Raw genomic sequence first — 26,681 nt, forward strand, 5'->3', positions numbered from 1 at the left:
CCTCCTTCGCCTCCCTTTGTTCTCTCCAGCTCTAATAGGTTTTCCCCTGCCACACACAATTCACATTTTGTTTCCTCCTTTTCCCCAGCCCCTCACCCCCTTTCAGTGCATTGCCCAGTGTCGACTGGAGCATTTGAGCAATTTGAAATTAAAGCAAACAATGGGCAAGCACTCCCAGGGCCCTCTCGCTCACTATATTACACGGAGAACGCTCGTGTGCTCTTGCGCATTATTGGCAAGTCATTACGTTTCTCTGGAAACCGAGAGCGGGAGCTCGCTCAGAGGAATCGGTGATGCAAGCAGCAGCTGAGTGCTTGGAATAGCATGTGTGTTCTGGAGCATCCTTGGCAACAGCATGAGGAGCTGTCAAAACAAAACTGTATATTGACAAGGCGATATGTGCAGCTTGATATAGGCGTCCCAGAGCCCATATCCTTCCAAGGATAAAAATGTATTCCCGAAGGGAACCCTGATTCCTTCCTTTAGTTTATCCATTCTACAGTAAAAAAGCTACACATTTAGGGTCTTCTATGTGTAACTGTAGTCAAATGCAGGAGGTGTAGCATAATTCAGTTACTTGAAAACAGTTACAACCCAGAGTGACAATAGTGCAGGAGTGTGAGTATTCATATTATCCATTATTCAAAGCAAAGAGATAAATACAGGAAAAAGCAGTCCTTCGGTATTCATTTAAGTTGTAAAAAAAAAGTGAATAGGCATAGCAAAATGTAATAAAACGCTTATGATCCAGACAACAAAGATCCATGTGTGGATGTGTACAAACACACACATACATGTCATCATCAGCACATCCAAAAATAAATAAATAAATAAACACAATCTTCTCATACAATAGTAGAAAAGAGAAATGATGATGCAGGCAATGGTTTACTAGAGGACTGCCTAAAACAGATCTTGTCTGTGTGTATGTGTTTGTGTGCATGTGTGTGTGTAGTCTGCTAAAACCCTCTGAATCAAAAAGGGTTTCTGTAGGTGTAAACATTCAGCATTTATCCAGGGCTGCATCCACTTGACAGATGTACAGTGTGTGTGGACAGCCCGGTCATAATTACAGAATACCTTAAATGATATAAAAGCCCTGAGTGCTATACTTTGAGGTCACCAATAGTCATTTAGAGCAGACACTGCAATTTTCTATCTCAGCGAAAGCTCCTCTCTGACAGTCTAAGGGACTTTTATTCAGGCTTGCAAGAAAATAAAGGTTTTTGTTACTGATTACTCTGTCAGTTTGCTCATTGATTAATAAATCAGTTTTGATGACCTGAAGGCTCACAATGCTCACCAATGTAAAGACGAGTGAAAATACTCGTAACTTTTTTTCTGGACTCAAGAGCAAGAGAGAGGAAAAAGGATGATATATTTTATGGGAATGTGATGATATAAAGCAGAGAAAAACAGTAAACTGGCTCATTTAAGAATCTTAACCCAGATGATTGTTTTTGTTTTGCTTTTAGATGACATAACTGAGTATTATAGTGTGTAATATAGTGTACAATAATACGATCTACTTCAGTGAGTTATTTAATGGGTTATCATAGATTTATCTGAAATCGCTAATTTATTTAGTGTTTTCTAAATGTGTTTATTATGTAAATAAAGATTTCTCACCAAACTACAATTAAAGAGCAGCTTTCCACAGGACAGATTTAAGTCATCTTAGAGTTCAAACAAAATTAACTTATTTTACACACTGGGAGCGCTGGGGTTTTGTTTTATTTTTTTTTAATTTGCCCCCCTCATAAAGTGAACTGCTTTGGACCGTCTCGCTTTTCTCTCTGCTCCAAACTTTGAAACCATGTGGAACCAAAATGGTAAGTTTGCTGCCGGCGATTCTCTTTTCACTTCCTGTCGGTAGGTACGCACACACGCGCGCCTTGCGTCATTACGCACTTCCCCTCCTCTATGAAGTTCCCCCTCTTCTCACCGTCGCGCCGTGACGGGGATGTTTTGGTGAAAGAAAATACAGCGTCAAAAGGGGACGTAAACACGTTTAAAACATGACATTAAGGCCCAGCGGGACCTAAAGTGGCGTCGTAGGGGAGCGAGAAGGCGTCTTCGGCGAAGCTTTGGGTCCGCCTTTATGTATTCCTCCGCATGTCCGCTTTCTTCGTAGATGGTGTCCGGCGAGCGTTGTCTGGCGGCGGACGACGAGTTCTTGACGAGTAACATGAAGGAAATGATTGGAGGGTGCTGTGTGTGTTCAGACGAGCGAGGCTGGGCGGAAAACCCGCTGGTGTACTGCGACGGACACGGCTGCAACGTCGCCGTGCATCAAGGTAAGCCACGGAGCTTGTGCTAGGAGCTAGCAGTTAGCTCGCAGGCTAGTTATCGTTGTCTTGTTGCAAGGTTATGGAGCCTCCTCCTCCTCCTGCTCTCACCAAGGCCAGGCTCAACGCATGTCGCTGGCCCCTCCGATGATTTGGCTTGGCAGCTAACAGGGCCTGTGTACCCTTCTGCTGATGATGGCTGACAGCAGCTTTATGCACACATTTCTAGCTGCGAGGCGTGCTGTTTTCCCCCTCTACTAAGACCTGTCACGTGCTCAGAGAAGGAGGGTTACTCTCCTCTTGACAAACGGTATAAACTTAAGAGGTGAGCTCGAAACCAGCAGTTTAAACCATGCATGCAGTCAACGGAGTAAACAAATACAATAAATCTGGCTCTAAATAAAGAGAGGAAGCAGTTTAGTGTGGAAAACATTTTTTGTTTTGTGTTTTAGGGGGTCCAGTTCAAGAAGCAAAACAGTGATTTCTGCACGCTAACTCTCACTCATTCACGTGATGACGTCCACTGTTTACATAGCTGGTCATGTGTCCATTTGGCAAACAGTGGGATGCTATTTGAAATGTCAGCAGCTCTGAAGTCAGTGCACGGCAGTGTATTTGGACTTGTAGCACTGTTTTGTTTGTAACAATTTGTGGCAGTGTTTAGACTGCTTAGTAGGCCTGTCTGGCAGCAGCGTGATTGTAAGTAAACATAGGAAACGGCTAAAGTGTTACATACTTCACTGCACTCATCAGGTCAGATGTTAACACTTTCTTTGTATTTATCTCCCTCTGTTCAAATTCGAGCTACATTTTGTAAGGTTGAAGAAATCTGCGAATAAACCTTGTTGAATATTTGAATTTCTTCCATAAGATGTCAGGTATCAGTACTCTGTAGAAAATATGGTTTCCCTAAGCACAATACTTTTAATTTTTCAAGGAAAACTGACATTTGAAGCTTTGAAAGCTACTTATTCTCCAGAAATGAACTAATTAAGATTAGTTGGTGCTCTGATTCAGACAGCACTCGTGTCATGATCTGCCCTTGAACCGCAGCTGAAACGGCTTCTTTTTAAGTTAGGCTAGTATCAGATTAAGTTAACTAGGAACATTCAGTAGTCTATAATGGAGATGCAATGATTGGAAATTTCTTGACCAATCCTAATTTTCCAGAACTATTGAAAATAGTTTACAGTTATAACTCACAGCATACACAAATGAAAATAAACTTTTCTTTAAAGAAAAATATTATGTTCATGCTGATGAGATTATTACATTTGAGAATATTCCCCAAACTACAGCAAGTTACAGGATCTTCTCTCACTTAACTGAAAATAGGGTACTCTGTTACTGAAAGAGGTACAAATAATTAACTACTGAACCACTTTCACTTGATGCTGTCTAGCTTACCAAATAAAAAGCAGGCGAAACAGATTTGTATAGCAAAACAAATGTCAGGTACTTGCATCATTTTACAGTATGTTTATAAATTCCCCAGATAACAGAAAATCTTTTTTTTTTTGTCTTTTTTGTTTTACTTGTCTAAATGATTTTCTTCATAACTACTTTGATTCGTTGCTCATACCGAGGCTTAGCTTTAGCCACTTTCCCTTTGCTCTCTCTTTAGGTATCTCACTAGGTTATGAATGTATTTGCGGTTTATTTAACTGTGTCTTCATTCACTTCCATGATAACAAGGTATCCTGCTTGCGACAAATTGACTGTGCTGCATCGTGCACAGACCGCTCTTATTCGGTCCAGCCACCCGTCTTTGTCAAAACCACTAGAAATGTTTTGATTGATTGTTATAACTGAGCATTTTTGGAAGTGACGAACACTAACTGCTGTTAGAGTAGCAAACAAAACTGCACGTAATTAATTGGCTCTTTCTTATAATATTTCAAACTGAATTGCGTAGTATGTGCAGAAGATCTTGATATTTCATCTTTGTTTGGTCACTCGTGTCTTCATTTGAACTCTGTAACCCTTGGATGTTTTGTTCTCCAAAATCTGGATTATAGCTGTTTATTCCAGCGGATTATGGGCTCTGGTCAGATCCGAGATAATCTCGAAATGTGTAGAGGTAGGCTATTTAGGGTAGTCTGGCCGCATTTAGGGTAGCACTGCCTTGTGCTTGTACCTTTACAACAAGTCTGATTCTCTTAAATCGAACTTGAAAACAGAAAATGTGTTAATTTAAATTGAAAACAAGTCTATTTAAATAATGTAAATCAGGTTTTTTCCCTTGTTGTGTGGAAGTATAAAGTGTAAATTATAAATCTGTGACCTTGTTAATGCATCATCCATGTAGAAAGTTTAATGAAAAACATCTAATATAGTTAGTCTAGCTTTAAATGTAGCCAGTTATGATTTTGACATTTCCTCAAAATTTTTGTAGTTGTGTTGGAAGCCAAATAAATGCTGTGGCTTGTTTCAGTGAAACATCTTTGTGTATGAGTTAATAACTGATGCCAATATAGATTCCTAATGACAATGGTTTGCTAGTGATTTCACCATTGTCCCAAATATTTTGTAGGACAAGGAAATGATGTCAGTGCAGTGGCATAAAAATAGCATCTGTGAAAGCAGCGTGCTCAGCAGTCTGTTAGATCAAAAAGCTGTTCTCCTCCATCCAAACCAGCTTAGTTGCACATGTCAGTTTCTGGCACATGTGAGGAGTGGAGATGATGTGATGTTTATGAAGATGTGAAACATCAGGTTATGAAAATGTTTTTTAAGACTGACTGTGTTGTGGTTACTGTGACTGACACTGTTTGTTTCTTTACCCCAGCCTGCTATGGCATTGTGCAGGTGCCCACTGGTCCTTGGTTTTGCAGAAAGTGTGAATCTCAGGAGCGAGCAGCCCGCGTGGTGAGTCACAAAGCCCTCTACCCTTTCATCACTGATGATTTAATGCCTACAATCACAGGACTTATCCTGAGCCGTCCTATTGTTAATAAGCGAGCCAAGAAAATGGCACCAGGTTGGGTGGTGCGTCATTTTTGTGTCTGTTTATAGATCCTGGATAAAAGCGGTTGTAAAAACAAGTCCCACAGCATGTTTCTTCTGCAATATTCCTTAATGTCAGGAAAGACAAACTTGAGGGAGCTTGTAATTGCTTCTCTATTACGTAGTCTGCAGCTTGTACAACAAGACTTGCAACTCTTTAGCACTGCAAAACAACAAATAGCTCAAGTTCATTTGCGAGAGTGTTGTGAGATCATGTTAAGAGATCGTAAGTCAGTGTTCTGAGGGTAGAATCGTGATTCAAGTAATGATCCTTGTCACAAATTTGGTTAAACGATATAATCATGTTCATTAGGGATGGGTACCGGTTCTGACATAAACGGTAGTAACCAGACCGAAAAGCAGCGCACATTTCGGTGCTTTATTTCGGTGCTTTTTTTTCCTGAGCTGTGATACACTTCTAGCCAATCATTTTACGTTTCCGAGGATAGTAGGCGGGGCCAGGTACGTCCGTTCTGTTAGAGCAGAGCTACAGATTAAAAATGTCCAAGGCGAAGCGGTCAAAAGTCTGGCTGTACTTCACAGCAAAATATGCAAACTCAGCAGCAACAAGTGCTTTAAGCTGATACTGTGATACTGTCAAAGGAGGTAACACCAAGAATCCGATTAAACAGCTGGCGACGCATAGCGTTTTTTTTAAAAGCCGAGAAATGCGCCGTATTTGATAGCTTGCTGCGAGACCTCACACCGTGCACGTCGGGTGTGGTGCCAGTTATCGGACCCGGAGCAACATCCCCCAAAAACCCGAAGAATAGAGTCCTGGCCCCTAGCCCTGCCAGTGTAGCAGAAATGATGACGGATGATGATGCAGCAGCAGCCGTTCTTCTCTGCATGAGTAGCTTCATGTTGTTCGTGTGTAATTTACGTTGAGTAGGCTAACCACATTATTACATTAATGCATGTAAGGTGAACTAGCAAACATCATCATAGCTACATGCGGCTGTCTTCTTGTTTGATGGCAGATACTCCCTTCACCCTGGCCAAAAAGGCTAAAATGACCAAAGAAAAAGTGGGAAACGGTTAAACATGAGAGGTTTTTGGACAAAGTTTGTGTTTTTTCCATTGTTTAAGCACTGCTTCCAGAGAGTGATGCCATATATGCCACATAGCTGCAGAAAAGGCTAACATTGTTATCTTTTTACAAAAAAACCCAGCTGAACATGAGAGGTTTTTGGACAAAGTTTGTGTTCTCCATTCTTTAAGCACCGGTTCGAGCACCGTTTAAGCACCGGCACCGTTTCAAAAGTACCGATTTGGCACCGGTATCGGATAAAACCTAAACGATACCCATCCCTAATGTTCATAAGAGTCCTCTCCAGTTATGCCACATTTCCGCTAGCACCTTCTCTGTAGAGCAGAGTCTGTTTCAGTCGTACCACCTTAATGTGCGTGTTATAGAAAGATGGGCCTAAAGTCCCAGGATGCCATTTGTGCTTGACACAACACAACGATGGAATACATGGAGGCGACGGCATACCTGCTGCTCAGTCTGTCACAAATGATGTCTGCAGCTCGTTGTTGGATCACAGTGCTAGTTTGTGTGTGGACATTTCCCTTGCTGTTGGGATGCGGTAATGGCGGATTTGAGTGTTGTGAAGAAGTCTCTTCATGACTCATTGAGTGACGCCATTGACTGAGCAATCGGTGGCAGTGATGCTGTTCACATTTTTTGGATCAACTCACTTCAAAAAAATATACCTGGTAGCCAACGGAGAACCTTAAAAACCAGCTCGAGTAGGTGTTAGTGGGAAAAAAGGCAGAAAAAAAGAAGCTACTGATAACTCGTAAAAGTCTGCAAGAGTGGAAGTCTCCACCACTTCGGCTTTTCTCTGAGGATGTTTTATTGAGGATGTAAATTCCAATCCCAAGTTTGGCTCTGATGTGCATCGATTGGAATCGTGTTATAACCAGTCACTCTTTTGCTTAGTTTATGTGGAGTAAGAAAGCTTGGACTTTGCTGTTTTGATACAATCTGTGAAATTCCTCCAAAAAGTAGATTTATGCCAAATTGAAATCATCCACGCAAATAAACTGTGGTCTGTTTGCCCAGCTAGTATGGTTAATATTGGCTGGTAAGAACTGTGGTGTAGACAAAAAACATCATTTTAAGTTTAAAAAATGGTTTCAGAATATGTCCCGAGTAGGGCTGGGCCATATTATACCGTTCACGGTAATACCGGTATAATGTTAGGCAACGATAGGAAAATGAAATATCGCGATAGAATGGGAGTAAAACGCGCATGCGCAGTGCCTTTGTTTTCATACGCACATGGCCGATTGTTGAGTGAAACAGATGAACCAGAATTGGTTTGTAAAAATGGTGCAACTTCCGTGATGTGGAACTGGTTTGGTGTTTGTCCGTCAGATACACAACAAAGCACATTTTTTTGCAGAACATGCAAGCGGCCGTTGTCATTGTCATATTTGTCGGACTAAGATGCTCTTAAATCTGGGAGTAATCTGGGTCCTAAACTCCGTATTCTTCAGGTCAAACAACACTGCAGCATCACTTAGAGTTAAAAACTGTCTAAATTCTTTCATCTTTAATAAAACGATCAGCATTGCTGCTTTACCAGGTGTAACTATAAAGTTTAACTTCCAGGCATCCATGAAAACAAAAGTTATTACATTTAACGGAGTTAGAAGTTAGCAGGAAGCTAGCGGAAGTTAGCTCGCTAGTTTCGCTAGTTACCTAAGCATGATATTGCATGTTCTGACTGAGAGATTTCTGAAAAAAATCAAACGTACAGCTCTGCTATCACTTCCAACATAAATGAAGACAGGAAACTAAACAGCAGTGACGTTTGTAGGGTTACTGAAGTTGGGCTAGCTGGTATATAATGATGTGCTACGTGATCGCTAGCGACACAGCTATGTTAGCATAACATAAACAGTGAAGCTGGAGGACGAACACTAACACTTTTCCACTTATAAAAGTTAACGTGAAGGTTCTTCATGGTTAGAGACAAATGCAATCGCATGGCAGGATGCTGTAAACGGACCAAACTTCAGCCAGGAGAACAACTGAGATAATCCATCCACAATACGAGGTTAGTCATTAATATACTGCAACAACATGGGAACAGAGCAGCTGCCAGAGAATTCAACATTAATGAATCAATGGTACAGAAGTGGAGGAAGCAAGAAGAATGAGTTTAATAAAGTTTGATTTATCTGACTGCTTTGTTTCACTTAATGTGCCTTATAATCCCGTGCACCTTATGGTCCGAAAAATCCGTACTGCACACTTCAGTTTAATGTTGCAAAGCACCTATTTTTAACTTCAGTGGATATTATACATGGTTATGCTCAGGATATGTCAGCCCATTTCTACTGGAAATGCCTTTTGGTTAAACTTTCAGCAAGGAATTTGCATTTGCACTGTTACATTTTTATAAAGCTTTAATGTACATAAAAACCAGCTTCTTGTTTAAGTGAAAATAAATGGAAGGTTGTCTTTTTGCGCTAGTAATGTTGTGGAGTTGTATTTTGTCTCGCATCAATTATATCGTCGGTTATATCGTTATCGCAAATTTTCAAATATATATCGTGATAAATATTTTTGGCCATATCGCCCTGCTCTAGTCCCGAGTACATTTCCAAGTGGCCTCTCGGTGCAGTTTTGTTTATGGTCAGAAATCAAATGGAGCAAACATAATTTGTAATTGCAGACATGTGGTTTAAGCTTATTTCAACAGTCACACTCCTAATAAATCAATCTGCTGCTTGGAAGCTGTCCTAAAACCAACTGCAGCATCTAACTGCATAAGCAGTGTAAATGTAAACAATACGGCAACCATGGTAACGCATGCTCCCGCCAGCATGTGGACGCAGAGAGTTTACGCTGATCAGTTGAAGCTGAGGTCTGTAGTATTTGTGTCGTGTCTGTGCCGTGTGGGTTAATTCCATTAAAAGCACAGAGTGATCCTAGAATATTTCCAAGTAGGGTGGCTCTTTCTTTATTGTTTATTTGTTTGTTTTTTGGTTCTGTTTTGCCCGTTTGTTATTGTTCATGACCTGTGATGGATTTGCTGCCTGCAACAATAATGTAGTAATAATGCTAATGTGCATTTATTTCTTTGAAGTCAAAGACTTTAAACATAGATGTTAAAATTGTTAGACATCACACTAATGTGCTGTTAGTCACCAGGATTTGGTGAAAATAGAGACACCATAGTACTGCACCTCTGTATTTAATGTCAGTGTGTGAAAATGTGTTGATTTTATACTTTAAACTGTTTAAATATGTTTAAAAAAAATCGTAAATGGAATTCTTAAAGAGATTTGTAGCAATGCGGGACATTTTGTGAACAAAGCAGTGCAGGAATTACTTCAAATTTGTGCACATTAGCAGAAAGGTTTGACTCATCGATCTGCTTGTAAGTAATTAAAATTCACATCAAGCTCAGTTGTATTTTTGAAACCCAAGTCACAATTCGAAGCTAGAAGGAAAGATACGTTTGCTCTATATTTAACACTTCTTCCTGAATATTCAACATATCATTTGATTTTGAAGGTCAACTGCAGTTGATTGCATTATATGGTGATACACAGCAAGAGGATTTGGGGCATTACTTTCTTTAATATTCAACTAAATTATTAGTATTGTATGTGCAGCACTGAAGGGACTATGACACATTTTTGTGATTCCTGTACGCTCACACAGAGCGACCCTGCTCTTCATGCCAATGTTGTAGAAAAACCATTCAGCACTGGTTACACTTGGCTATTGTTGATGCTGACAGTCGCTCGGGCTTTGCTATTAGATGTTATGACTTGATATTGTGTTTATCTATTCATCCTGTTCTCTTTTTAAGGCCACTTATGTAGAGTAATTGTAGCAGGTTAAATCATTCATCTCTGTATGGAAATAAAGTCAGCTGGGATTGGGGGATGTCCCTATGATATACAGTCATATGAAAGAGTTTCCACAGGATTGTGTGCAGTTGTTTGAAAAACTAAGCCCACTTCAGTAGCTTTTAGAACCATCTTTAGCAATGATAACTTCAAATAATGGTTTTCTGTCTCTTTATCAGTCTCTCACATCGCTGAGGAATTTTGGCCCACTTTTTGTTGCCTCACTTCTTTATTTCTTATACACAGCATTCAAACCTCCAGGCCTCCAGTTGAAATCTGGAATTTGACTGGATCATTACAGCACCTTGATTCTTTGCTTTTTCAGCCATTCTGTTGTAGACCTACAACATTATTTATATCTACTTGTTTTTATTTTATGGGAAGCAGATCTGTGTGTAGGATCATTGTCCCGTTGCATGACCCAATTTCAGCCAAGCTTAAGTTGTCAGACAGATGGCCTCAAATTTGACTCTAGAGTACTTTAGTATACAGAGGAGTTCATGGTCCACCCAATGAATGCAAGGTGCCCAGCGCCTATGGCTGCAAAACAAGCCCAAATCATCACCCCTCTACCACTGTGCTTGGCAGTTGTTGGTCTTGTCTGTCCAAAGGACATTGTTCCAGAGGTCTTGTGGTTTGTTCAGAGCTAACTTGCAAGCTAAGGATGTTGCCATGTTCTTCTGGCCTTCTCCTGACAAACCTTTCCAACAAGCTTTATTTATTCAGTCATTCTGTAATTGTTCTGTCGTGACTTTAATATTTAATGTGATAACCGAGGCCTGAACAGTCTGAGATGTAGCTTTCAGGTTTTTTGCATTTTTCTAAGCATTGCACAGCCTGAGCTTAAGGTGAATTTGCCTGGATATATACCTCTGGTAAGAAGCTGCCCAAACGTCTTTTTTCCCCCCTACAGATGCACTCACACTTGTTGATGATCAATTAATCAAGGCCATTTGATTAACAGCACATGGCTGACTTCCTCCTCCTCCTCCTGAAAGCAGTAAGGGAGTCTCTGTTTCCCTCCTGTGTGCGAGCTGTGAGAGCTGCACATAAGTAGCCACTCAGTTCTGTCTGTGCCACTCACAATTAGAGATGAGTGTTATAGTGGTTGGATAGCACTACATGAACATTAAATTATACCAAATTCCTAGCCCCATCCCTGGTGGCAGCAGCCACCAGGTTTAAGACCTTTACTGGCGGAAACCCTGGATGATGGTCAAGAGTGATCACTAATAGCTTGCTAGTCGAGACAATATTCAGGTCGTTCAGCCTATTACTGCATTCAATCAATATTATTTTTAAATCATTGTCGGGTGTCAGCATTTCCACATATAACTGACATGTGACACCAGGATTCATGAGTACACAGGCGAACACACGGGTCAGATTAGCATCTCTGATATGTTTGAAATGCTCGTCTGTGTGAGAAGCAGCTACGGCTCTATATGGTTGGAGTGATGGCAGCTTATTATACAAACATAGGTTAGTGATTTAATATTTAAAGATGACAATTTTTGTCAAATACACACGAGAAAATGCTAACATAATACATATTAATATGTAGTGCCTTACTACCCATCTCTTCTATAATGCGTTTTTGGTATACAGTGTGAGGGTCATCACACTGCAACAGTTAGATTATACAGAACTGACCTGACAGCAGCTTACTCTGACTTATTAAACAGAGGATTGTAATGAATTTTATATTACTGAATGACATGTTTTATTACTGAGCAGCACCCATCATTGTACCGCTCCCTAGTGAGACTTGAAAGCTTGCTTGAATTAAGCAAACTTTCATTTAAGATGAAATGGCCATGTGTACCATTCCATATTAAATCTCTGTACAGATTGGTGGAAGCTGCAGTATACGGGGGCATATTAACTAGGAAGAATAAATTACAGGTCCTCACAGACTTGGCTGCTACTCCTACTTTATGTGGTGTAACTGCCTCCACCAGCAGGTTTCTCTTTGGCATGTTCCTACTGTCCTATGCGTCATGCCTGTCAATCTGCATACTGTTCCAGTTACTATCACATTTAACTAAATAATTTTTTAAAGCTTGAACCTCCTTAAGCCTTGAAACTGTTTCAGTGTGGCTTGTTAGACGGATAATATTTGCTGTGTGTGGTGAACCGGGTGTACCAAAAAGAATCATCTGATTTCAAAAGGCTGCGGTTTTTGAAGTAATGGAGATGGAAGCTTGTGGTAAATTTTAAAATACTGAGCTGAATATAAAGTTTTACATGCAAAATGTTTGCAAGTGCTGAATGTGTTGCCCTCTGGATGCATGGCATATGTCCATACGATAGTCAGACTCCCATACTTTTGTGAGCATGTCTGGAGTCACTGCAGCCGCTGTTGTTGTGCTGCCTATCGGGAAACACGTGAAACTCAGGGATCTGCTCTTTCTAACAGTACCTGTTTCAGTTGTTACCGTTGAACGTCTGTGGAATCAAAGCATTTTGAAATTGGATTTTACTTTTTCATAAACCCTGTATTAAGGGATTTACACACCCGATGTGTAAAATCTGTGCAAATATTTTTTTGGACTCCCCTATTTTTATTGCAGCCGTTCACACCGACCGCGTAATTTCGCTGGACAAATTTGCAGCATTTATTTATTTATTTATTTTTTTAGCCAAGCCTGATTATTCTGATTCCAGTAGACAGATCTGAGCAATCAGACTGCTGCATTTGGCAGCATGTGCACTCGCAGCTCAAAACACGCACTGGTGCTCCATATACAAATAGTAAAACAATACCGTTTTACCTCAGACTCAGAGCTAGATGCTGCTCCGGGTCAGTCGGCTCTCTGGAATTATTTCTCTGCTTCCTCAGATGTGGTCCCAACTTCTCCAACAAGAGCTCGAACTGCCCCACTGACACCCTAAAATATGTACAGCAACAGCTTCGACTCCTGGATCAAACCATAAAATTCTCCGTGCTGCTGCCTCCTCATGAGAACTGGATAAACCCAGAATCTCAGTTTCTTCCTTGTCTTGTCTGTCTTCATTTTTTTTTTTTTTCGTGTGTGTGTGTGTGTGTGTGTGTGTGTGTGTGTGTGTGTGTGTGTTGTTTTTTTGTTTTGTTTTTTTTTAAGTACAAATTTTCTGCAAAAATGCAACCCATTCGGTATTTGTAAGAGCTCAGTGTGTAACTTTATAGTGCAAAAGTAGTTCCTGGTTATGTTCCTGCTGAACGCAGCCTTGGCAAACGTTGCATTTCTAATAACTGCAACAGGGTGGTTGGGCTCACCTGCTCTCCACAAACACCTGAATCATCACACATAAGGTTGTCCTCTCAAATTAATATGATGTCTTTAAACCTTTAAGGATCGGACTAGACTTTGTCAGTCCAAGATTAACTTCATGTTGCTGTTGACACAGGTGCTGGAATGATCTGCCTACTTTCTCTATTCATGTGTGAAAAGCAAATATACTTTTGCTGATATTTATCATGATGGCAAACTGCTTTTCTTTTAACTCGTGGAACTAATGGAGGAATAGAAGAAATCTGACAATAACTTGCTGTACTCTGCTGTCATGTTAAAAATGCTTAGTTTGCTAGGATCACCCTCAATGGGTTACCTAAGTGCATTTGTAACAGTCTCTGTGTGTACAAAAACTTTACCTTGAAGTTGATGGGTCATTTACTAAATGACCATGATTTTTGTGTCTCCAACTTTGCTAGAAAAGTCGGTGTGTGGTTCAGACTCCTAAACTCCATGTCTGATTTATAAACTTAGTAAAAAAATTGCATGTACAGTGGGGCAAAAAAGTATTTAGTCAGCCACCGATTGTGCAAGTTCCCCCACTTAAAATGATGACAGAGGTCAGTAATTTGCACCAGAGGTACACTTCAACTGTGAGAGACAGAATGTGAAAAAAAATCCATGAATCCACATGGTAGGATTTGTAAAGAATTTATTCGTAAATTAGGGTGGAAAATAAGTATTTGGTCACCTCAAACAAGGAAAATCTCTGGCTCTCACAGACCTGTAACGTCTTCTGTAAGAAGCTTTTCTGTCCCCCACTCGTTACCTGTATGAATGGCACCTGTTTGAACTCATCATCTGTATAAAAGACACCTGTCCACAGCCTCAAACAGTCAGACTCCAAACTCCGCCATGGCCAAGGCCAAAGAGCTTTCGAAGGACACCAGGAAAAGTATTGTAGACCTGCACCAGACTGGGAAGAGTGAATCTACAATAGGCAAGCAGCTTGGTGTGAAAAAATCAACTGTGGGAGCAATCATCAGAAAATGGAAGACATACAAGACCACTGATAATCTCCCTCGATCTGGGGCTCCACGCAAGATCTCATCCCGTGGGGTCAAAATGATCATGAGAACGGTGAGCAAAGATCCCAGAACCACACGGGGGGACCTGGTGAATGACCTGCAGAGAGCTGGGACCAAAGTAACAAAGGTCACCATCAGTAACACACTACAACGGCAGGGAATCAAATCCCGCAGTGCCAGACGTGTTCCGCTGCTGAAGCCAGTGCATGTCCAGGCTAGAGCTGGGCGATATGAGATTTTTTCATATCACGATATGTTTTTTTCATTTCAGGCGATAACGATATCTATCACGATATAAGCCAAATAACTATATTTGTAAGATTTAAATGTGCCGTTGCTCACAAGTAAAATGTGAAATAATCAGCAGCTTGTTTTTATTTAAATATTTATTTCCCATAATAAGTTCAACAGGGTAGATGTACTTAAGGAACATGAGACTTTTTCAGATAGATAAAGGCAAATATTGCAAACTACACAAAAGGCAGCCGCTAAAGCGTTTAAGTTTCAAAATAGAACAAACGAAACAGACTAAATTGTCAATTCCACTTAGAAACAAAATATAAATTCTAAAAATAAATCTTAGTTTGTTTTACAGAAGAACAGACAAAACTGACTAACTTTTGTCAATATCAAATAAACTGAGAACTAAAAGGAAATTCTCAATCTCTCCTTGTTGTATAGCTGAGCTTTTCAAACAGTTTTAACAGTTACTTTAGTCTGACAAAAGCCGAATGACGAATTAGCGCTTCCAGTCAGAGACTGAGGCTACGTCCACACGTACACGGGTATTTTTGAAAACGGAGATTTTCCGTTTTCGTTTTAAAAAATAATCCCGTTCACACGTAAAGGCAGAAATGAAGGAAAACGCTGCTATGAACATGCCAAAGCAGCAGGTGGCGCTAGATTCCTAACCGTGCAGAAATGTTGGCCAATCAGAAGTCTAGAAGCCTCGGTGGGAAAAAGTAAACAAAGCTGGGGCACAGAAGCAGAACCGAGTCGTATGTGTGGAGGGACAGTAACTGTGTGTATATGTAAGCATTTAAACACTGCAGAGTAGAATTAACAGTATTGTAGAAATTCATTTCACCGAAACAATAACGTGGCGCACAGTGTGACGCATGCACCAGTTTATTGTATTTCCAGACTTGCTTTCGGCACAATTTACAGTGCATGCTACTCTGTTTTTTGTCAGACTTGAAATAGCCGAAATACCTTCACACTACGGAACTTCTATGGCTCTTCCGTTCGACAATCTCTCCGGCATTGCAACCATCATCTGTTTTCTCTTCGGTCACGCTCGGTTGATTTTTCTAGTCGGCACACTCATTTCCTCCATTACGGCTGGCTCCATTACCCACTGGTTGTTTCCCAAACAAACACACGTGTGGCTTGGCACTTGTGCTGTACGTAACAAGTCACGCGACGTGACGCTGCGGCTGTGATTGGTTCGGCTCTGCGCTACTTAATTTAGATTGGCTGACCTTTTTTTTTTTTTTTTTTTTTTTTTTTTAAAGAGGACAAGAGCGGCGAGGTCTATCGCGATAGCTTAATTTCTCTATCGAGTAAAAGTTATATCGCGATACATATCGTTATCGTTCTATCGCCCAGCTCTAGTCCAGGCCCGTCTGAAGTTTGCCAGAGAGCACATGGATGATACAGCAGAGGATTGGGAGAATGTCATGTGGTCAGATGAAACCAAAGTAGAACTTTTTGGTATAAACTCAACTCGTCGTGTTTGGAGGAAGAAGAATACTGAGTTGCATCCCAAGAACACCATACCTACTGTGAAGCATGGGGGTGGAAACATCATGCTATGGGGCTGTTTTTCTGCCAAGGGGACAGGACGACTGATCCGTGTTAAGGACAGAATGAATGGGGCCATGTATTGTGAGATTTTGAGCCAAAACCTCCTTCCATCAGTGAGAACTTTGAAGATGAAACGAGGCTGGGTCTTCCAACATGACAATGATCCAAAACACACCGCCCGGGCAACAAAGGAGTGGCTCCGTAAGAAGCATTTGAAAGTCCTGGAGTGGCCTAGCCAGTCTCCAGACCTCAACCCCATAGAAAATCTGTGGCGGGACTTGAAAGTCCGTGTTGCTCGGCGACAGCCCCAAAACATCACTGCTCTCGAGAAGATCTGCATGGAGGAATGGGCCAAAATACCAGCTACTGTGTGTGCAAACCTGGTAAAGACCTATAGTAAACGTTTGACCTCTGTTATTGCCAACAAAGGTTATGTTACAAAGTATTGAGTTGTATTTTTGTTATTGACCAAATACTTATTTTCCACCCTGATTTACGAATAAATCCTTTACAAATCCTACCATGTGGATTCATGGATTTTTTTTTCACATTCTGTCTCTCACAGTTGAAGTGTACCTCTGGTGCAAATTACTGACCTCTGTCATCATTTTAAGTGGGGGAACTTGCACAATCGGTGGCTGACTAAATACTTTTTTGCCCCACTGTAATGTAGTGAATAATTGTTATGCCAAGCTTTATTTAAGTGAAACAGAGTAAAAGGATTACCTTTGATCGTTATTTTATGGCAACACATTGCCAGATTTGAAGCAAAGTAACAGCTCAGGTCTATTTCATATGCCATTTACTGCTAAAGGATTTGCGATGCTTTAATTGGATTAATAAGTAAATTAAGTTTTCCGCTGCAACTGAGTACATGCACTTGGATGAAACACAACCTTAGGTGGCAGGTAGCGAGGGTGTTTTCCCAGAGAGTTTCTGGCCGTGTGCCCAAGTCCGGGCGACAGGCCAGCTCCTCTCACTTACACTCATATTTGTCATACCTCGAGCAAGCACATGAGGTTGACCTCTTGTTTCTGACATGATGTTTCGTCTTTACCCACAGAGGTGCGAGCTCTGTCCCCACAAAGATGGAGCGCTCAAGAGGACGGACAACGGAGGTATGCTTCTTCTCAGCTGCGCACACACACTCATACATGCTGCCATCTGTGGTTAACCTCTTGTGGATTTTGTCATTAATTGCATGTCACCAGCAAGTTTAAGGGCTGTAAGCATGCTGGGAGAGTTATGTTGCTGTTTGTTGTATGTGCTGCCTCTGTAGCGTCCTTGCCAGTCCATGTTTTATGAGGGTGTGTCAGTGTGTGTATGTTTATGGGGGGGCGGGACAGGATGGGTATAGTGCGTAGCCTGTGAGGAGTCTCCACACTGGGTTCATTGGGAGGTCAGCTTGTTGGAGACTGTAAATATTCTGTGTGTGTGTGTGTGTGTGTGTGTGTGTGTGTGTGTGTGTGTGTGTGTGTGTGTGTGTGTGTTTGAGTCAGGCTGAGAGAGGCACAGCTGTGGGATTGTGTCCAGGCCTGCAGGGAGGCATCAGGACAACACTAACACACACCATTTTACTACTTTCTCTTTTATTTTACCCTTCCCATGACCCCTCTCTCCCTCGTTTTTCCTCCCATTTTTCTTTCACAATCTTTTCCCCAACTCTGTTACTCCGCTCATCAGTTCCTCTTCACTTGTTGATCTGTGTGGTGGTAGTTGTTGTTTCAGGTGGGACCGTAATAAAGCAGAGCAAGGTCTGAAATGGGTATTTGATCCATCATGTTAACATATAGCAGACCGAGAAAAAAGGAATAGCATAGAAAGGCAGAAATTCAGTCTTTATCCGTCTTCCCGGTCTCCATTTTACAGCTTAAGGTTAAAGATGATCATTTTCAATCATCATCTGTCTTCATATATTTAATTGGGACCCGATTGAAACACATTTGGTTCTCACAGGTTGGTTGTAAGACATGTTAAACTCGAGGCAGCAGTTTGAAAACTTCAGGTGTTGATTTGGAGCGTCATTGTAAAGTTTATAACTGTACTGTGACAGCAGAGACCACATGGCTCCTAATGTTTCAAGTGTTTATCAAAGGAGCTAATAAGCCATTATCAGAAGCTCGCAGCCCTTTGCCTCATTTTTAACTTTTGTCTCAGCACGGTGGACTCTGTTAACTTCTTGACGTCACAGATGTCGGTAAAACGATGCTTTGTTCGGTTCTTGTGGGATTAAAGTGCGAACGCTGAGTTTGAGGAGGAAGGTTGTGCCAGTTTTATAGTCCTGTTTTATAGGCCTCTTCCAGATTCTTGGAGGGACTTCAAAACAACAACATGCCCCCATTTTACACTCGCTCCCTCCCCTGTGTCCCGCCCTCTGCCCTCCTCCCCCTGTCCCGCTCACCAGGTCAAAGGCAGGTCAGGGGTTCAACTGTAAGTTTAAGCCTGTTTTTGTTTCCGCTATGGGGGGGAAAAACAGACACCTCCAGTGTAGCAGGAGACTCCCACCTCCATCTGACCTCCTGTTCACCTCCTCCAACTCCTCCTCAGCTCGTCGTCAATTCTGCTGCCACTCCACCATGCCTATGCCTCACTGTCATTCTGCTGCCCCCAGTTTGTCTTCACTGACAGGAAGCTGTGCATGTGTTAAGGCTCAGTGAATGGCTGCTTAGGTCGATGACCACCAATTTACAAATTAAAGCATTTGAGATTCTAGATCGAAACTCCAAGAGGTGAGGTTCACACTGACTTATCAGCAACCCTAAAGTTACATTTTTAGGTTTGTGTGACACTGCACAGCTTTAAAGGAGATGATTTATATATAATGTAGCTTCAACTAGGGGATAACCTTAAAGTTGAACTTTGTTGACATAATTTGCTGTTTAAAACAGGTGATAAATGATTGCAATTCCAAGCATAGCACAAAATGGTAATAATTGAAATACTGTCACATTGTAAGTAAAGTGTAGTGTAACATGTGTAACATCATATCATAGTGTAACATCATATCATGGGGTATTCCCACCTCTAGATTCAGCATGGTGATTGGGAAGGGCCCACAGTGGCTGTGTTGGTTTGGGCTTTTAGTTTCAACCATTAAAAAACAAATAAAAGAAAAGTCAATTTTGTGATTGACCATCAGATGAAATAGTGTTTGTCCTCTGGGTTTACTGTGTCCACTTCCCACGTAAAGCTTTACTATATTGGGAAAACTTGAAACTGACAAAATGAACTTCGCTCACATTTTATTACTTTTGAGGACTTTTGCAGGCGGTTAACATTTCTACTTGTAAACTGTGAAATGTTACCACAAATGACCTTTGAACCTATATCTGGTAGACGTAGAGGGTCTGATAAGTCTTCTTTGTGTATCTTTACAGGCTGGGCCCATGTGGTTTGTGCCCTTTACATACCTGAGGTGGAGTTTGCTAATGTGTCAACTATGGAGCCCATAGTACTCCAGTCTGTGCCACATGAGCGCTACAATAAGGTAACAAATGTATCTATGCTCTTAGACTTTACAAAAACAGATGTATAATGTCATACTGTGAGTAATTAAGTCCAGCCGTTTTCACACGTGCACTCTGGTTGGGATAATGTCGGGAGAACCGAGTCCAGGCGTTGTCTGAAGTTGCCGTTTCTCATTTGTAGCACCCAACAGGGCATTGTGTGTGTGTCATACGTTTTCTCACTACTGGAAATATTCCCTTAAGTGAGGTGGAGCGCCTGGGTAGATCGTGCAGGAGGCACTTCACATGGCCCAGATCAGTCCCTGTGAAATCTCTGAATAATTACATAGACCTTCTGCTGTCGCTCTGGCAATGGAAAGTCCATTTAATGTCCAATCATCTGAAGTACATGTGTGAAAATGGCTTATGTGTTTAAATTGAAATGGGTTTCCCTAACTGTATGTTTGCGTGTACAGACATGTTATATCTGTGAGGACCAGGGGAGAGAGAGTAAAGCAGCCACTGGAGCCTGTATGACCTGCAACAAACATGGCTGCAGACAGGCCTTCCATGTCACATGGTGAGACTCACTTGCATCGCATTAACCTCACTTGACAAAGACACACTTTGTTTCTTCAGCTGTTCACTCGCTTTTAAGACCTCTAGCTTTTAATGCTGACAGCACTGGGCAAAAAAAAAAAAATAGCATGCAAGAAAATATATATTGAGTAACTTTAAATGTTAATATTGCCAACATGACCTTTAATGGTAGTTTGCTATGATTGCTTGTCTTACATTAGTTTAAGAGCTGAGCGCATTTATCGACCATTATAAATGCCAATACCACTATATCTGCAAACAGCTAGTATTGGCCGATGTATCGATATGTTGGGCTCTAATGCTAACCGGCTAGCAGTAGTACTCTTTGGTAATACCACTTTGTTTTTCAAGAGGCAGTAGGGACTTACTAAAGCACTTAACTTGCCTATCAGTCCAAAATGAAAGGAAGAAGTAGTTCTGTTCTTACAGAGTGCATATTCTAATGGATATTTCACATTTACATTGGAGCAGCTGTGTAGCATTGCCACCAATGCTACTCATAGAAATCATCCAACAGCTAGCCTCTGTGGTAATTTCCAGGAGAGGCTACACATCCTCAGTTTCCAGCAGGGTCTTTGCTGTCACAAGTCCAGGAAATGAGGTTGGGTTAAGAAGTTGAAGAAGTGATAGCAGCTGGGTTTTGCATCCATACTGTTCCTTAATGGGATGCTAACTAGCTAATAAATTGGATTACGTCCTGCAAAACATGCAGCGGGAGTTTCTAAACTCCAGAACTCCACATCTCAAAATGAGCTAATTTCATATTGTGCTGCTGGTAATGTAGCTCTGGGATGTCAAGCTTGTGTGTATTTGGATAAGTTTCTAGTTACTCACAATTATTAGTGTAGTACTGCACTGAATCTGCATTGTTTTCTCCAAGTAATTATGCACTGCTACAATCTGAGTCGTTATTCAAACACTTTGAAAACGTTATTCAAAGTTTGTGCAATGAGGCACAATCACGATGAAAGTTGTTTCAGTATCTCTGGGTGATGTAACAGAAATGACAGTAGCCCTGTTTTAGAAAAAGGAAGTAGACCTTTTATTTTCCTCTTTTTCTTCTTCTCTTATTTTAATAAATATTTCTTCATCTTGTCCAAACCAGTATTCCTCTTCTTCGTGTACAAATCATAATTTTTTTTGTCGACTGTCTGAATTTCCCCCCACTACTCTCCACCACAGTGCCCAGTTTGCAGGATTGTTATGTGAGGAACAGGGATCAGATGCAGACAATGTCAAATACTGTGGATATTGCAAATACCATCACAGCAAATTGGTAAGTGTACTCTCAGATTTTTGTCATTTTCCAGAGATAACTTGCCTATTGTGTCTGTTTTAACATGTGGATGAGAATGTGTTTTCCGTTCCACTAACTACGATTGGTGATAAGCATGTAGACATAACACACACATCACACAATTACTGGTTTACTTTCAGCACAGTGAGAAATGCCGTTCTTTTATCTCTACTTTTGTGAATTGTACATCATCTTTTCTTTGCTATTTTTCTTCTATCCCCATCTCCCCTCTCATAACTGTGTCCTTCTCCTTAATGCATTTTTTGTCACATCTTTCTCCTCCTTTTTTCTTTTCCAAACTTTCAAGTTGCCCCCCTCCCTTTAGCCAGCTTCCTGCAACTTTCAAAGACTCTTCCCTCAGTCTCACAGCTTTCTTCTTTTTTCACCTTTTCCTTCCCCTCTATCTGTCTCACTCCATCTAGCGTTATCCGTTCTCCCATCGCACCCTCCACTTCCTCATCTGTTTGTCCAAAGGAAGCACTGGCTACAGTGGACTGGCTTTGCAGTTGCTGGGGCCCTTTGAGCCTGTTGCTATATTAATTGTGTAATATGACTTCTTGTTTTCAATTCAGTGTAGTTTCAGTTCGTTTCCAGAGGGCATCTTCTCATTTCAGTTTAGTTTTTGTTAGTTTCAGTGTTAGTTTTAGTGTTTTAATTATTATCTTTCATTATTTCACAGAGAGCATATGTCAAAGACAAGATATAGGAAAAGAGACAGGTATAATAAAAACACATGAAAGCAGTTCACTCAGTGTTGTAGACATCCAAAGTCTCAGTAAACATGTTCATCTGCGCTTCATCAACACTAACTACAGCCTTGATTGTGACCAAAGACTGCCTAGCCCCATTTTCACAAGGCAAGCAATTGTCAGTGTTACTTTTAGTAAGGAGCTACCCTTGTGGCCTTTCAGGACAGATGCTTTATTTTTAGTAGTTGGTGAAACATAGTACTAGTGGGGAAAAAGATGTTTTTACATTTTTTAGCTCGCTGAGCCTATTGAACTCTATTGCTGGCTTTTTAAATGTTACCATTTCCTTGGAGTTGACACTAAACTGATTAACACTGTATCAAAAGTCTTCGTTGTTGTGATGTCAATACAAATTTTACATACAGTCGGCAGTTTGCATGTCAAAGCCGAACAACCAAAACAGTAGCTTATCTAGGAGAGGTAGTCTAACCTGTCTGGGTTTGGTTGGCATAGCAACATTTGTTTCTGACTATATCAGAATTGACATATTTTAGTGTGTTTGGCCTAATAAACATTCTACTTTGTAAACAGACTCAACAGCAGCTTCATTGGCTGTGGGTTGGGCTATGCCAAGAAAAAAGCTGCATTAAAAATGGAAAAATAAAATCCCGATAGATATTATTGGCCTGTTACACAGAAAATCACACGAAGGCGGGCCTCTACACACTGGCCAGCTACATGTCACCATCAAGCAGAATTTAGTGACACAAAAGAGCTATGAAAGGGCATATGAAGACAAAAATGTAACATCTGGATACTCGGTGGATGTGTATCCAGAGATTACTCGTGGTGCCACCAGTTTTGCATGCACACCTCTGCATCAGCTGGGGGGAGAAAAGCAAATGTGAAAAACAGGAATGAACTATTATGATTTGTGGAACAATGGTGGGATGGAACGAGAAGGCAGGCTTTGTGGTGTCAACGCAAACACACGTGCACACACATTTTGCAGTGTTAACAAATGCCGATGGAAAGACTCATGCTGTTACATTGATCGCTTATAAATTACTTTGGATGGTGGGGCATAATGTCATTAACCTGGCACTGTATGGATGACAGGAATGTATGAGAGAGAAACATTGATGGAGAAAGCTGAATGGATTTCATAAAATGGCGCTTGATGGATATTTACACCATGTTAGCTACATATTTTCAGTTGAATCGCTGAGTATCTAAATTTAATTGGAAACTTGGATTATCCAGCTTTAGTCTTGATTAAAGAGACATTTACTTCAGGTTGTGTGAATTTATTTCTTTCTGTATTTGAAGATTGTAAATGCACGGTTGGGCATTTCTGGCACACGGGTGATGGTCGCTGCAAAACTTTTACTGTTACTAGCCTTGAACCCGGGTTTTAGTCAGAAAAGATTATTGCAGAAGTAATTTGGTGAAGGAAATGATGAGCTCTCAATTCTGCTTTAGGGTCGAGCCTTGTATTGTAGAAGAGAAGAAGGTTCAATAGTTGCTTCTGAGTGTCAGTTTAACATATAATGCCTAAGGCAGCACAGTTCCTGGTTAAAGATCTGTCTTTGAGTGGTGTGGCTGTTATTTGAGGGCAGCGACAGCAATCTGGCCGAGGCTGAGATTAATAGCAAGACTCCAAATATGTACCAGGAAGTCACTTTAATACTAGTTCAGGCAAAGAAGCTTGAAATCAACATAAATACAACTTTACTTGTAGTTAAGATCTTTACTATTGCCCACTAAGAAAAACCAATTGTTTTCCTACTATGGAGTAGTAATTTCCTACACTTGCTTGACTTTGTTATCTGTTACCGTGAAATTAATGGCCTTAAATGTAATTTTTGAAATTTATTTATTTTTGGCCGTATTGGCCTTTTTGGGGGTTTTGTTTTGCTTTTTTTTGCCTCTGTCACTAAGCTTGCTCCTATAACTGCCATTTTTATATTTTATATGCAATGCTCATTAATGTTTTTTTAATGATCTTTGAATTTTGACTTGTCCCTGAGTTCAGTCAGAATTTATTTATCCTTTTCAGTTTATTATATTTATTTTATTTTTCAATATAAGAGGTTTTTTTGGGGCCTTCTTTTGGCCTTCTGTCTGTGGACTTCATCCAGTAACTTGGAGTTCCTCTTTACCTTTTAGCGAAGGAGCAGGGGCCGGGGTAGTAGGTCTCAAAGCTTAAGTGACTCTTCCACTCAGTGTATGGATAGACCCCCAGACACGGACAAGAAGGTAAGACAGCCTTAAGATCTTACCCTCTCTATGCCTCCCACCCACGATTGTGGCTCCATCAGAAACATACGCGCTCATTGTTACATGCTCACACTGTGGAGGTACAGGCAGATACACAGTATAAACTTTGAGCAGCAGTTAAAATGAATGTTGGAGAATTGCATTTACGAAAAACTTGAAATGTAGTTTTATTCATTTATTTTTAGCTATTTCTATCCAGATGTCCCAGAAAATAAAAAGGCCTCGCTCATATTACGTGCTTTTAACGCGTATGAGTTTGCAGAGCAATTTGTGGACAAGCAGAAGGCAAATGAGACGAAGCTTTGTGGAGGGTCAGTGTAGTCGTGTTGCATATTGATCTGTCGGATTGGCTGTCCTATAGGTTTGTTTTTTACATAAAAGTTGGTGTAATAAAATCAGAAAATGTTTTGTTTTCCCTTTAATATATTTCTAAAAGGAAGAAAAACCAATGTTTTTTGTTTTTTAAATACCACTGGTATGGGGGTGCTATCCCCTACACACTGTTGTTTTTTTTGTTTTTTTAACCCTTTAGAGCCGATCGGAGCGGGAACGCTCTGTTATGCGTAACTATTTTTAAATCCCAGTAGCACTGCAACCACGTAAGCTAGCGCAAAAATTTTTTTTTGCATATGAAACCGGAGGAGTTGTACTTACATCTTATGCCATCAGCTTGTCCTCGGTCACGGTTTCCTTCCACATAAAGCTTTGCAAAAACTGCATAAAAAGCGCTTGCAGGAACAAAAACATAATATTCCAGAAACACGCTTTGCCGATCCGATCAGCTGTTCATAACACTTCCTACGTTGGAATAGACGTCAGCGCGAACTTTTGCATTTCCGCCATTACCTGCCCGAAACCGGAAGTGACGTCATTTTCGCGGAAATGTAGTCTTTTTTGCGATCAGGGCCTCAGGGCCTATACTGCTCTTTTTAAAAGTTATCTTTGACTTTATGACTTTCTGTGTCGTTTCTGGGATTCTTAGGACTCATATTGCACTGCTGGAAATAGTTTATTTTGATGCATATGCTGCTTTTTTGCAAATTTGCAGTATAATATTTATTTTCATTTTTCCTGCAGTGTATAAAAATTGGTGTATTTCAAAAATAAAACTATGAAGACACTCAAAATAAATTTCCTGTGGTGGGAAACTATTTTGTGCAACTTTTTTGTATTTACAGTTTTGAGGGATAAGACTCTTAAATTTCTCTAACTACAAATATATGTTAAAAAATCAAAAACGATTTTCAATTTTTTTGTAGTTTATTGCACTTTTTTGCAATTTATGTAATTACTATGCACTTAATGAATACATATTATTAAAATCTGGGCTATAATGGTTGTATTGATGTATAGCAACTTGAAATGCTCCCAAAAATGGCTCCACAGCATGTAAAAATATAATATAAGCTCTGGCGGACTTGGTTCTATGGTAGGTCTTAAAGGGTTAATAGCTGTTTATTTATATATTTTCAAAGAGCCTAATACACATACAGCTAAGTACACAGCTGTGCAGGTAGTGTTTTTAAAATAACCCCATTATCTCCCCTTTTCTCTAAAAGCTCCAACATACCAAATTTGAGCTCAAAATTAAGTCTGTTGTACTATTATGTTTGTATTACTACATGATGAAAATGATTAAAACCCTAGCTACATTTTCCATTGAAATGGATGACTGATGGCCTTGAAAGGAATGGACTTGGTATTTTTTCTTCATTTTTAATCAGTGCTTCTCTGAAGAAAAACTCATGGATTTGATTTTTTTTAATAGCGTCTGAGCTTGACTGTAAAATGTATTTCTTTTTTTTTTGTCATATCTAAAAACTCATCACTGTTTTCTACTATTTCTCTAAGCATGTCTTTTAAAATCACCAAATTAGTTGAAGCTGATGTCCTATTGAGTGATGAAATTGTATTTCAGAGATCAGGCAGCTGGGGTGGCTGAGCTCCTCTGTGCCTACCAGTGATAACAACTTTAATGAATGTGAGATTAGTGTGACTTAATAACTCACGGCTGTTAGTTGAACATGTAATCACAGGCTGTGTGAAATCTGGATTTTTCAGTCAGTGTCAAGTCATCAATTTTACTTTTTG

General features: G+C 40.4%; 1 protein-coding gene across 5 annotated transcripts in view; it reads left to right on the forward strand.

Annotated features, from left to right (window-relative positions):
• Positions 1 to 1,775: 1,775 nt before the first annotated feature.
• The window catches only part of mllt10 (MLLT10 histone lysine methyltransferase DOT1L cofactor), a 53,702-nt gene continuing 28,796 nt past the window's right edge, over positions 1,776 to 26,681 (forward strand). For 3 of the 5 annotated variants that reach the window (XM_085468588.1, XM_085468590.1, XM_085468591.1), the window contains exons 1-7: positions 1,776 to 2,297; positions 5,077 to 5,156; positions 17,342 to 17,396; positions 19,656 to 19,765; positions 20,201 to 20,304; positions 21,507 to 21,600; positions 24,480 to 24,569. In XM_085468588.1, coding sequence (XP_085324714.1) covers positions 2,135 to 2,297; positions 5,077 to 5,156; positions 17,342 to 17,396; positions 19,656 to 19,765; positions 20,201 to 20,304; positions 21,507 to 21,600; positions 24,480 to 24,569 — 696 coding nt within the window. In that variant the 5' untranslated portion in view covers positions 1,776 to 2,134. The remainder of the gene's footprint in view (positions 2,298 to 5,076; positions 5,157 to 17,341; positions 17,397 to 19,655; positions 19,766 to 20,200; positions 20,305 to 21,506; positions 21,601 to 24,479; positions 24,570 to 26,681) is intronic. The other 2 variants (XM_085468592.1, XM_085468593.1) reach the window with 1 other exon arrangement.

The sequence above is a fragment of the Copadichromis virginalis genome, linkage group LG9 (genome assembly GCF_057382275.1).
Source record: "Copadichromis virginalis isolate Kocher_CV1m ecotype Utaka linkage group LG9, C_Virginalis_male_GT1.1, whole genome shotgun sequence".
Lineage (NCBI taxonomy): Eukaryota > Metazoa > Chordata > Actinopteri > Cichliformes > Cichlidae > Copadichromis > Copadichromis virginalis.